Source organism: Pongo pygmaeus, chromosome 17, assembly GCF_028885625.2.
Source record: "Pongo pygmaeus isolate AG05252 chromosome 17, NHGRI_mPonPyg2-v2.0_pri, whole genome shotgun sequence".
NCBI lineage: Eukaryota > Metazoa > Chordata > Mammalia > Primates > Hominidae > Pongo > Pongo pygmaeus.
In genome coordinates this window covers 51,227,256-51,240,863 of record NC_072390.2, presented here as the reverse complement: position 1 = coordinate 51,240,863, position 13,608 = coordinate 51,227,256, and the positions used below count along the sequence as shown (strand labels likewise).

The 13,608-nt window shown below is 44.1% G+C and overlaps 1 protein-coding gene across 5 annotated transcripts in view; it reads right to left on the bottom strand.

Moving 5' to 3' along the window:
- FHOD3 (formin homology 2 domain containing 3) overlaps window positions 1–13,608 on the bottom strand; it is a 507,914-nt gene that overhangs the window by 41,915 nt on the left and 452,391 nt on the right. For all 5 annotated transcript variants that reach the window (XM_054461095.2, XM_054461096.2, XM_054461098.2 and 2 more), the window contains one exon: window positions 8,468–8,626. In XM_054461095.2, coding sequence (XP_054317070.2) covers window positions 8,468–8,626 — 159 coding nt within the window. The remainder of the gene's footprint in view (window positions 1–8,467; window positions 8,627–13,608) is intronic.

The window sequence follows — 13,608 nt, the reverse complement described above, 5'->3', positions numbered from 1 at the left end:
AAAATGCTGATGAAAGCAATTGAAGATAGAAACAAATAATAAACACATGGAGAGACATACTATATTCATGGATTGAAAGACTCAACAGACAAGATGTTAATTCTTCCAAAATTGATCTATAGATTTAATTCAATTCCAATCAAAATACCAGTATAATTTTTTGTAGATATATGATGCAGGACTGGGACTTAGCCTGGGATGGTTTTTTGCTTTAACCAGGAAAGAATTCAAGGGCAAGCTAATGGTAATAGACTGAAATTTTTTATTGAACAGTACTGCTCCTTCTGGAGCTGGGCTAACTCCTAGGCAGTGTGCCCAGAGTCAGCAAAGTATGGGTTCTTGGCAACTGTATTTATACTCATGTAAATCTATTTTCAATTATATGCAAATTAAAGGCCAGGTCAACACAAATTGAGGGGTGGGTTGTTTAGAACTTTCTAGGAAAGGGGCAGTAAGTTTTTGGTCTTGCCCTGGAAAGGGGTGGTAACTTGTGGGTTGTTGCCATGGCATTTATAAATTGTCATGGCTTTAGTGGGAATAGCTTATACCTACGAGCAATGAGGGCAGCTAAGGATTGCTTTTGTCACCATCTGTGGTTTTTGTCAGTTTTTTTGCTTTATCCCATCTGAACCAGATCCTGTCATCAGGGTTGGGACCAGATTTGGTCATCAGGGTTGGGACCAGAAAACAAGTCCTGCTGGTCTCCTACCTCATAGAGACAAGCTGATTCTAAAAGTTACATGGTAAGGCAGAAGAACTAGAACAACTAAATTTGAAAAAGAATAACCTTGGAGAAATTGTATAACCTGACTTTAATAAATAAAAAGCTATAGTAATTAAGACAATGTGTCATTGGTAAAAGGATAGACACCTAGATCGATGGGACAGAGCAGACAGTTCAGAACAGGACACATAAATGTGGCCCATTGATTTTGAAAAAGGTGCAAGGCAATTCAATAGAGAGACGATATTATTTTCAACAAATGGTGTTAGAACAACTAGACTCTATATGGAAAAAAAAGCAACCTCAAGTTAAACCTTACACTATACATAAACAAACTCAAAATGGATCACACATCTAAAAGTAAAATGGAATACTATGAAACTTCTAGAAGAAAACATAGGAGAAAACTTTTATAACCCACGTTAGGCAAAAAATTCTTAGACATGATACCAAAAAAGAATAAGTTAATAAACCAAACTTTATACAATTAAAAACTTTTGCTTTGTGATAGACACTGTTAGAGAATAGAGGACAAGCTGTAGTTCCTCAAAAGATTAAACACAGAATTACCACATGACCCAGCAAATTTCATTCTTGGATATTTATCCTAGAAAAATGGAAACTTACTTTCACACAAACACCTGTACATGAATATTTGTAGTAGCTTTATTCATAACTGCCAAAAACTGGACCAAGCTAAATATTCTTGAGCAGTGAATATATAAATTGTAGTAGATTCCCTGTAATGCAATAGCACTCAGCAATAAAAGGAACAAATTATAGATATGTACAATGACTTGAATGAATCTCAAAGGCATCATGATGGGTGAAAGAAGTCAGTCTCAAAAGGTTACATGCTATTTACAGGACATTCTTGAAAAGACGTGATGGGGAATACATAAGTGGTTATCAGGTGCCAGAGGTGGGTTGAGGGTACAACTACAAAAGGGCAACACAAGAGCTTTGTTGGAAGATGGGACTGTTTTAAATCCTGACTGCAGTGGTCATTGCGTGAATTTATATGTTTTAAATCTCAGAGAACCATATACCAAAAAAGTCGACTGCACTCTATATTAGTTCAAAAACTAAAAAAATAAATAACAAAATGAGAAACAGGACTCTTGACACCACAGTCTCTACATATGCAGATGTTTACACAAGTGTGCATCAGGACGTATCTGGCTGGGATAGATTTCCTTAGCACTGCCATTGTTTTTGGCATGACCAAAATTCCAAAATGAAAAACTGTCAGCACTTTGTAAAATCTTCAGAAGACATCTTCCTGTGATGAATTTTGTTGGTTTGTTCCTTTGAGAAAGCAGTTACTCTTCTTTTTGTTTTTCATTTCTCTAATTTATACTATTTGTTCAACGTTGAAGATTTATGAGGTTGCCACCTGCCATTTTATTTTTTTACACATCACTGACACTAAGAATAGCTGTAAGACAGTGGAATGGCAGGTTAAAGCCACATCCTATGAGCCCCTCCTATGAGCTGATGGCCCTTGTTTTTTGTGAGCAGATGATAATGTGATGATTATGAGGTGGTATTTTTAGCTTGCTTTTCTAAGTCAGTAGATTTATTGATAATTGCATGATCATAATTTGATTTCACAGGAAAGCAAACATCAAACAAAACCAATATGTTGATAGGGATAGGAAGCAGAGAAATTCTAGGCAGAAAATGGTGGGGTCCCTGGCAAAGGCCCGAACCTCAAGCCTGAAACTGCGGCCCAAAGTGAGAACTTTACATCCCTATTTTCCCACTCGAATGTTGCCTTTTCCAAAACCACTCCTGGTCCGCCCCACCCCCATCCTGTACCCATAAAAACCCCAGGCTCCACTGGCAGAGAGCAGAGAAGGGGAGAAGAGGAGAAGCAGCAGGACATCAGAGATTGTTGTTTGATGTCAGAGAGAGGCAGCTTGACTTCAGAGGGATGGCTTGACAGCATTGCTTTGAAGAGGAGTACAGCTGGGGATGGCCAGACTCTGGGGGAAGATCACTTTCCCATTCCATCCCCTTTCCAGCTCTCCTTCTTGCTGAGAGCCACTTTCACTGGCAATAAAACCCTCTGTATTCACCAACTTTCAATTCGTTTATGTGACCTGATTTTTTCTGGACGCTAAACAAGAGCTCTGGTACCATAGATGCAGGCACTAAAGGCTGTCACACTAACCCTCTGCCCTCATTGGTGGAAAGCAACCACCTCACACGAAAAGGCAGAGGACCAACTGAGTTAACACTTAAGCCATCCATGATGGCAAAGCTAAAAGTGCACACTGTACACATGCCCTCTGGGGTTTCAGGGGTTGCGGGTACTCCCTGCCAGACACCGCTGCAGGGCCCACACGGAGTTTTGCTCCTGCTGGTGCCCAGAAGCACTTGCCCCAGCTCCTGCACTCACTCACCTGTGTGCTCCCACTCCCTAGAGGGGTTGAGAGCTGTGAGCTGAGTAAGTAAGCGAGGCACTCCCATCACAAGGCCCGTGAAGGGGTCACAGAAAATTTCCTGTTTCAATGTGATAACCTCCATGTTTTTAGCATTCGCCTAGACAGCATCCCTCTAGCACTGCTCTAAGTATATTTGCTTTTGTATCTGAAAGTCATGTATTTTGGAGAAAAATGCAGAAATCTCCTTTTTTTTTTTTTAAATAGACCCCAATACTATTGGGTTTGGCCATTTCTTCTACTTGCACATGAAACTATAATGAGTAATTCTTTTGCCCTGTGAGTTTTAAACAGAACCCTGGCTACAGCTTTGTATAAGCATCTGCCACAAGGATTTTGGTGACCACAGTAGAAAGTTGAAGCCCTGAGGGCTATGTCTGGTTTGCATACAATGTGCATATTTGCATGAGAAAATAGTGTTCTATCCATGTACTTACTTTCCTGTAGCAACTTAAAAACCTTTTTAAAGCATCTTGGTAGTATCTTCTTTCATTCTTATGATTATTCACTGAAGCACATTAGGGCAGAAATTATTGTATCAAACTCACAGACAAAATGATTTGCCTGAAGCTAAGCTTGATCAACCAAGGCGGAGCTAGGGAAGAACCCAGGGGCTACCTCTAGTTTCTAGCACTAGCTCCATAGTTCATAGGGATTCAAATTAATAGTGAATAAATTCAACCATAAATGCAAATTAACTGTGCAGCTAAGCCACTCAGTCATCAAGATATTCTGGTTCCCTGGCACTGCTAAGTCAACTGTGACTCTCTATGGTCAGGTTCCTCTGTGTGTGTCCAGCACCCACGCAGCTGGACACCTGTGGACAGGCACTGTGCAGGGTAAACTGCTTTCAAAGATGCTGTCATTTTTTATCTGTGGCCAAAGAAAACTTCTGTTTCTAGGATGCTGATTGGACTGGCAGCCAAGTTGGGCCAAGTTGTTTGGGACCATTCAATTGTGCTACCCTCTGAGTGGACACAGACTCCATAAAAATTAGAGAAGAAGGGAAAAGAAAATAAAAATCGCCATACTTCCATTTATGATAATTTGATGCCAGTTTACTTGGGGAAATATCATTAATGCTACTTAGAGATGGCTGCAAAACGATTTTCTGGTTTAATACTCTTATGAAAAATGACTTCCTTAATGAAGTTAACTACTCCTTCAGGTTTTCATGACAAACCTGGATACATACCACTGGGTTGCTAAGCAAAGCCACAGGATGAAAACATTCTAATTACATTTAGGTACACAGAGCTTTCAGACGACCCCCTTAAGCCATGGTGCCAGGCTACAGTGCTTGCATCTGAGAAGCAGACAGTTTGGCTAAAGGCCCTCTGGGTGCAAGCCGGAAATCTCATTAACAAAGATCTGTATGTACCCAATTGCATCTCTTCTCAGTCCTGATTTAACTCTTGAACAAGCCTAGAGAACAAGCTCTGGGTATTGGTTTGGCATGTGGCTCTAGATCATCTCTGCCTCTCAGGTCCCTGAGATCAATGGCCCAAGATAGTAGGTGATGCCTGAGACTGCCCTGGATTCCACATTCTCCAAGAGGGCTGTTTTGACTGGAGTCTTCTCAGCTGTGACTGGGAAGTGCTGAGGGATCTACATAGTCTCTGGATTCACACAGGCAGCCTTTAGATCAGGGGCTCTCAACCAGGGTGATTTTGCTCCTAGGGGGCATGTGACAATGTATGGAGACAGTTTTGGTTGTGGGGGGAGGGTAGGTGTTACTGGCATCTAATGGGTAGAGGCCAGGGATGTGCTAAACATCCTATAATGCACAGGACAGCCTCCTACAACAAAGCACTGTCTAACCCAAAATGCCAGTAGCATTGAAGTTGAGAAACCTGCTTTAGAAGAGAAAGTAAAAATGTAACTCTGTGTGGTTGTGACTATGAATTTACTGAGGACTGACGATGCAATAAAATCTCAGTAAGGGCTACCAGTGTTTCCTGTGGCTGTGTCTCCTCACTTCAAACTGCTCTGTAAGTCAGCTACTCCTGAGTAGCAAATGTAGGCAGCACAGTGAAGAGGGCTGCGCTGCTGCATACATTTCTCTCCCTCCCCTTTCAGATTCCCTCTTATTCTCTGCGGGACACAAACCTAGGCCTGGAGGGCCCCTCCAGGGCCAGCCACCCCACAAAACTGCAGCCTGCATTCTGGATTCAAGCTTCAGAGCTTGCGTCCCGGCTCCCCGGCTCTCTGGCTTACTGGCTTACTGGCTTGGTAGCCTGGGCACACACTAATGCTGGGACTCCCGTTCTTCATCTTCGTGTTGGGGAGTATAAGCTTTGATGAGAATCTGTGGCAGGTGCCTACCTGGTGTCTGGCCCACAGTAAAAATCCTATGAAAGTCAGATTTGGTGCTGTGCTGCTACTCCCATATCCGTCAGCATCATAGCTGTAATTATTCCTTCCTAGAGCAAAAGGGTGTTCAACTGAAAACCAGCCAGACAAGAAAAAATAATAATTTGGTTCATGCTAGAATTTGAGTAACTTATTGTATCTGAAACTTTCCCCACCTGGGGAGAGTTGCATTTCCGGAAAGAACAAAGGCAAAACCAAAGGAATAAATTTCTCCTGAGGGACTTTCAAGTTCTCATGACAAGGAGGATAAATATTTTTAAAGGGGCAGTTGTCCTTTTATTCTTTTAATCAGACTGGCTCTGGCTATCTTTGTAGCCTCTCTCCGTATGAATCTGAAGCTTTTGTGCTCTCTAAAGGACCTTGTTGTGTAAATAGGATGGCCCAAGAGCCACTGCCTTGTCTCCCCTAGAGGACAGATGTGGGAGTTCAGTCAGGGTGGTGGGAAAAATTGTAAGAAGATGTTATAGAAAAGAGAAGCAAACCTTCTTGGAAGGCCAGAGGGGAGGGGGTTGCACAGCTTCAGTAAAAGATTTGGCTTTACCTTGAGTTGATAGCAAAAGAGCAAATAACAAGGGAATGTGGGGGAGTTTATCTAAATAGCTTGTTTACTAGCTTGTTTACTCATGTGGTCCTAAGACCAACCTTTGATTGTCCGTGGGTGCATGATTGCTCTCTACTGGGAGGTTGACAATGTTAATTTCCCTCTAGTGGTGTTTACTCAAGACCTTTGTCATTTAATCTGTACTAAATAAATGCGAACTTCGCTGGCTTATGGGATGGACACTGCAGATTCAGGAGCAGAAGCCCCTTAGCCACACTGACAGACAAAGTATCTGTGTCAGTGTATGTCTCTCATCCGTCACTGGGTTAGGGTCTGCGGGGACAGACACTTTGCACTTGGTACATCCAGGTCCACCCAACAGCAGGCCACTGCCCTGCTCCTCCCTTGTTCCTCTAGGAGGGTCCCAGAGTGCGATGCATCACACTGAGACCTGGCCTGCCTCCTCCTGTGATCTGGCAACTGCCTTAGTCTCTCTCTCTGTATCTCCCAGCTGTCACCCACTCACTCCTTCATGTCCCCTGCTCCAGTCTGTCATGTGCCCTCACTCTTTCAATAGGCTGGATTCCTGGATTTGAGTGGGCCCTAAATCCAATGACTGGTATCCTTATAAGAAAAAGGAAGTTTGAACATAGAGGAGAATGCTGTTTGAAGACAGAGAACACACCTGGATATGCTGACTGGCTTTGCTCCCTGGCCTGGCTCCAGAGCTCAGGGCACAACTTCTTCTGCCAGGAAAGAAGTGCATTTCCCTTATTGTACCTGTTCCTGGAACAGGGAGTGTATGTTTCTCAGAGTAGAGCTGCTTGGGCCTTATATAGGTTTTCTAGGGGTGCCATAATAAAACGTCACAAACTGGGTGGCTTAAACAACAGAAATGCATTCTCCCACAGTTCTAGAATCTGGAAGTCCAAAATCAAGGTGTCAGCAAGACCATACTGTCTCTGAAGGCCCCAGGAGTTGAACTTTGCTTCTTCGCAGTGCTGGTGGTTGCCCACGATCCTTGGTATTCTTTGGCTTTTAAAGATATCACTCTAATTTCCACCTCCATCATCACAAGGCATTCTGTATGTCTGCGTGTTCTCTGTCTTCAAATACCACTCTCTTCTCTGTGTTCAAACTTCCCTCTTCTTATAAGGATACCAGTCACTGGATTTAGAGCCCACCTGAATCCAGTATGACCTCATCTTAACTTGATTACATGTACAAGACCCTTTTTCCAAATAAGCTCACATCCTGGGTGGGCATGAATTTGGGGGTCCACTATTCAATGCAGTTCAGGCCTCTAGTAATGGCTTTTCTTGTGAAGGTCCCTTCCTTCCAAAGCATGAAGGCATGCCTAGTGGGCTGGATGCAGACCCCTCTGCATACTGTGTGCCCACCACTCCCTCCCATTCCCAGGGCCATGGGTGATTCTGGCCAGAGGCCCAGGCCCTTCCTCACTCTCAACTTTTCTGTAGAAGGCTTGCTTTCCTTCTCTGGAGTCAGGCATCATTGGTTCCGTCCATGCCCAAGTGTCTCAAACAAGAAGATAAATCCCAATCACGGAGAGGCTTTAAAGGAGTCTGGGGCTCCCTGCCAATAGGAGGATGGGTTAGGTGCCACCCAATGCCACAAAGCAGTGTCCCCAGATCCCCACTCTGACCCAGTGGGCCCCCAAGCTATAACACCCTTCTGTAGGAATTGGTGGGTGGGACACATCGGCTCTGCTCACTCTTTTCATTATTATAATAAGAGATTTATCCTGCTAAACTGGCACCAACCCACAGTGGAGGGAGAGTGTGGCCTGTGGAAGAACACAAACCCAGGCCCTGCAGGTGAACCCTGTCTCCAGCTACCAGCTGTGTGGTCACAGCCACGCCACCCAGTGTCTCTCTACTTTGTGACATTTGGATCAACAAATGCTAAAGCTTCAGCTGGCTTGAGCTCTCTGGCTTATCAAATGAAACATGTCTCTCTGTACCGGAACAAATGCCAAGAGAGAAAGTTCTTACATGGATGTGTGCATGTACTGAAAACCCTACCTTTGAAAGTGTTTGTTAAACGTATGTGGTTTAAAATGACATGAAACAAGACCCTAGCGGCTTCCCAAGGAGGTTATCATAGTCTTCTTCCATTTTGAGGTAGGCAGAGTGTGGTCAGAGGGAGATTGGTAAATGAACCTGAGTGAAGATTGCTGAACTTCATAGGCAAAGTGAGACTCCCCCCCCCAAAAAAGTTTAACACGTGTAAGAATTATTAACCTTATTCAGAATCTAGCTGAGACAGAAAGGCACCGTGGATCTTTTGAAATGTGGACATGCAGCATATTATACATGCAGTATAAGATAAAATACAAATAATGCTTAATAGAGCTTCCCTCACCTCGATTCCTTCTTTGTTTAAGGCATACTCATCAAAATTCAAAATGGCGATCTTAATCGTCCTTGGAGGGGGCAGCACCGTCAGACCAATATTGATGGCGTTACTCCTTTTGGAATCCAGAACAATGATCTCTTGCCTTTTTCCATCTGCAGCAGTTTTCTTAGTGATAAAAAAGGAGAATCCAAGATTAATGCATCATCTTGGGTCCTTTCTGCATTTCATTATTAAAAGCACTCACTACTTATTTAGATATGAAAACAAATGGTCCCAGTTCAGGTCAGAGAAGGACTGGCTACTGTTCAGCACAGAAAGGATCAGGGATTAGTTCTGAGAAGCTGCCAAGCTTGGGTCAGCAACAGAACTTCAAGAGTCAGACACATACAAAAATAAAATGGATTTTCCTTCAATTGGGAAAATGTGATATTTTGCAAGAAAAAAAATCTGTTTTTTCCAAAGAAGCAGTGAAAACAAAATCAAAACCTTTCAGAGTTCCCTTCTTGTAGGCTCTGAGGTGTCAGAATGTTTTGGTTGGCCTTCATACATATGGTGGGTGCCGAGAGAGAGCTGGTTTACATGCTGAGAAGAGAGGATCAATAAGGAGAATACAGCACCATTGGCCTGTCAGCCCCTCCAGATCTACAGCTATACTGTCTCAAAGCCCTCACCTTGCCATTCAAACATTCCATGCCCCTTATACCAGAGCACCTCCACCTTTCCTGCGCACTTAGGCCTCTGTGCAACTGCCTGGTAGATGAATGAAGAGGGGCCTTCCAAGGAAAAGAAAGGAAAGGGCATGCACTGGCGAGGATGAATAGAGGACGAACCAGCTTAGAGGCCTAGGAGGGGAGCAGAGAATAAGAAGTGTCCTGGCATTCTCAAAGCCCTTTCATCTGTGGCTTCCCAGTTGGTCTGCATGATCCTCAGAGGCAGGTCCTAGGCTACACTCATCTCTGCAGCCTTCACAGAATTAACACAAGATGGGAGCTTGGCAAGCACGTGTTACGAGCTGAATGTTTATGTCCCCTCAAAATTCGTAAGTTGAAGCCCTAACCCCCAAAGTGATGATATTTGGAGGTAGGGCCTTTGGAGCTACTTAGGTTTAGATAAGGTCACGAGAGTGGGATCTTCATGATGGGACTGGTGTCATTATAAGAAAAGACCAGAGTGCTACTAGTTCTCTCCCTCTGCTACTTGAAGACACAGCAAGAAGGTGGCTGCTTACAAGCCAAGAAAAGGGCCCTCACTAGAAACCTAACTGGCCAGTACGTTGATCTGGAGTTCCCAGCCTCCAGAACTGTGAGAAATAAATTTCTGCTGTTTAGGTCACCTGTGTGTGGTATTTTATTATGGCAGCCTTAGTGAACTAAGACAGTGTGTGTGGGGTGATGAGTCAACCCTGTCACTGGCCAGAGCTGTGACCACAAGGCCCCCAGCTGTCCTCTTCAGCTCTCAGGAAGTTGGGTGCAGGTGGCACCTGGGGGCAGGTGGGAGAAGACTTGGCTCCACAAGCTCCCTGCTTTTGCTCAGGTTTCCCTTGAGGCAAACACACCTGGGAGGATGGCTATTTTGACTCATGTAACAAGTCTAGAGTAACAAAGATGAATGAGGCACTGTGGATCTCCTGAAGACACATTCAGCACAGTAATGGGGTGTGCTGCGCCCTCTGTTGTTGAGGGAGCTCAACAGCAGAGCAACTGTAACTCACCTGGTGGTGGAGGGGCTCAGGGTCTGGAAGGACTGACTCTTGGGCTAGGCCCTAAAGAATGTCTAGGATCTAGTCTGGGGACAGAAGACCTTCAGGAGATAAGAAGTGGCTTTGTCTAGGTTGTTAAAAACTGTCAGGGATGAGGCTGGAAGTTTGATGGGGCCACATCCCAGAGGACCTGCTGACCCAGCCAAGCAGCTTCAACCACACTGTGCAGGCAGGTTCCCACTAAGCAACTGAATGCCACTCATCATCTGATCTCCTGCACTGAGGCCTTACCTTGTTCTCTAAAGCAGGGGCCCTGGCTGGGCCTGGGAGCAGCCAAGCCATCTAGAGAAACTGTTCTGCTGTAGCCCCAGGGACCGTGAGGCATCGAAGAGAAACAGGCTCAAGTCCAACTTAAGTCCTCCTGGAACCTCCCAGACTTAGTTGCTAAATTTCTATTTTATATCCTTAAATATGCAGTTGGGAATAAACTCAAACTTCTTCATTAAAAAAAAAAAAAAAGAAAACCCAACAACAACAACTGAAAACATCCCAGCTGTTTTGGGTCCTGGTGATCAGGAGGGGCAATTCCTGTGGGTAGGGTTGTCAGCTTTGAACACTGGGCTCCCAGGGACACGTGGCATACATGCCTCCCCACTCTTCAGGGAAAGTGTTCTGTTCTACATAGTTAACCTAAGAAACTTATCAGGAGTCCCTGGAAATTCTCAATTTAACTTTTAAATCTAATTTTATGTTGTGTGTGGAATGCTAAAGGAATGAGAAAGGTTTGACAGAATGTTGAATATAGGCAACGAAGAAGGATGTTACAACTAGCAATGCCAATACCGTGGTGCTGGAGGCCTGCTTCTGCGGGCACTGCTGGGCACCTACCCCAAATCCATGCCCTCTTCCCCACTCAGCAACAGGACTCTGATTTTTTTCAGGCTGGCAGTGTGTCCATTAAATCAATTCCCTCCCTGGACCCTCTGCAACTGAAGCTGGCCCCATGACTTTGTTCTGGCTTTTGTTTTCCTGATTAAAAAGCAACAGACCTGGTGGGCCATGCCTTGTACTCATCCCCCTTCTTCCTGCCTAGAATGGAGATATGGGTCTGGAGGTGCAGTGGCAGGTGTCTTGTGAGCACATGATGGCAGCAGGGATTCCCTGGGAACCAGTAGCCCTTAACTCCTCATCCACAAAACCCCATCACTCTAGGAGCCCAGCCAGCTCAACTGGAGTCTTTATGCAGATGACAAAATGAAACCCCTTGCCATCACCCTGAGACTCAGTCCCATGGCAAACAGCTTGGGAGAGAAGCACTACTCAGATAGCACTACTCAGATTCCAGCCTCATCTCCGGCAGCCAGTGTCCACATGTAGCAAGCAATTTGCACAGACCTACGTGGTGGCTCTGAGCCTGACATGCCCTTGGCCCCATTCTCAGTAGAGCTCAACTTACAGCAACACACATGCCTGCACACACCCCTCTAAGTCAGGGAGGGGTGCGCCACTGAGCACCCCAAGATCATGGGAGAGCTGCTCCCACAGAGGATTCTGCACATTTGCAGAGCATTTCCACCCATATCATGAAGGAAAGAATAAGCATTAAAGGAATATCTGAAATGGAATCATGCAATCTCTAGATTTTAGCAAAAAGGTGCTTTAAGTGCTGTTCTTCATAATCAAAATAAACCTCCACCAGATGTTACTAAACACTCAAGTGTCATCTGGTTAGTACTGCCCAAGATGAGGGAGTGGGTTGGGTAGGGCTGTCCAACTCTCTCCTTCCCTCTGACAATAATCTAAAGCAGCACTTACAAGAGCAAGGCAGAGCTCTCTGTGCCTACATCCATGTCTAAGGATTGGCAGTCATCTATTCTGATCCATTTGAATTGTCCTTCTGAGCCAAAGCCTCAAGTCAGCAATAGTGAACTTCACTAGTCCTCCACATGGTCCTAAGACAGAGCAACTATGGTCCACTCTTCCTTCCCAAAGTGTCTCATCCCCATCCGTCCTTCTCCATTCCCACCTCTCCACCCTGGGCCTGACCACCCAGAACCCCACTTCTCAGAGCAGCCCAGCACTCGCCTCCTGCTTCTGGTCTCTTTTCTCCCTAACCCATCCATCCATTCATCCTACTCTTGCTAAAAGGAACTTTTCTGGTCAGGCACAGTGGCTCAAGCCTGTAATCCCAGCACTTTGGGAGGCCGAGGTGGGCAGATCACGAGGTCAAGAGATCGAGGCCATCCTGGCCAACACGGTGAAACCCCGTCTCTACTAAAAATACAAAAATTAGCTGGACATGGTGGCGTGTGCCTGTAGTCCCAGCTACTCAGGAGGATGAGGAAGGAGAATTGCTTGAACCCGGGAGGCAGAGGTTGCAGTGAGCAGAGATCACGCCACTGCACTCCAGCCTGGGTGACAGAGTGAGACTCCAACTCAAAAAAAAAAAAAAAAAAAAGAGGCACTTTTCCTTAGTGAATTTCTTTGGTCAAAGTCACAGTGGTTTTCCATGGTTTAAAATTTGAAAATAAGGAAATTGGTCAATGATGGGAAGGGGATATAAAGCAGAGGTCAGAGAAGAAAGAGTGGTCCTTGTGAAGGTTAGAAAATGTAAATGCCTTTCTTGAAGGGGATGGCATCCAGGAGGAGGGAGTGAGATGTAACGGGGCAGAGGTCAGACAGGTATCAGTAACAGGAGAGGAAGCAATGCTTCTAAGTAGGAAATCAGAAAGTTGTTCTGCAATTGATGAGAAACCAGACAACCCCCAAAAATACCCAAACAAGGAAACAAAGCAAAAAACCTCTTGTATCTTCTATCTGAAGAAAATGACAACATTTTCTTGAGAGTAATAAAAGAAGACTTGGATAAATGAGAAACTTCATGTTCCTGGATAGGAAGTTTCAATATCATAAGTGTGCTTTAGTTATCTCTTATCTAATTATATATGTTTATATATGTAACATGTATATTTATATATATAACATATATATAAAAGTAATACATATATTGGCTGTCCAATAGATATATTACTTTTATTTTGCATATACATAATCCTATCAAAATTCCCATAAGATTTGTTTTTGGAATTAGAAAAGAATGTCTAAAGTGAACATGAAAGAATACATGTATGAAATTGTCAAACATGTTCTTAAAATGTAGAGTTAGATACAATATCTACCCAATCAGCTATCAGCTGTATAGCACTGGCCCTAGAATAGTTGGAATAATAGGACAGAATAGAATAATAGTACGGAAAAAGCTCTATACAATGGTCCAAGACATTCTAACAAAGACACTAAGATTAGTGACCCAGAATCTAACATAAAAAGATCCATTTTTAATATGGAATCAGAAAAACTAACTTTAAGCCAAACAAACTGATACGGCAAGTGAACATTGTGACAGGCTGGATTGACTGACATGTTCCTTCTTAGGAAGGGAAAAGGC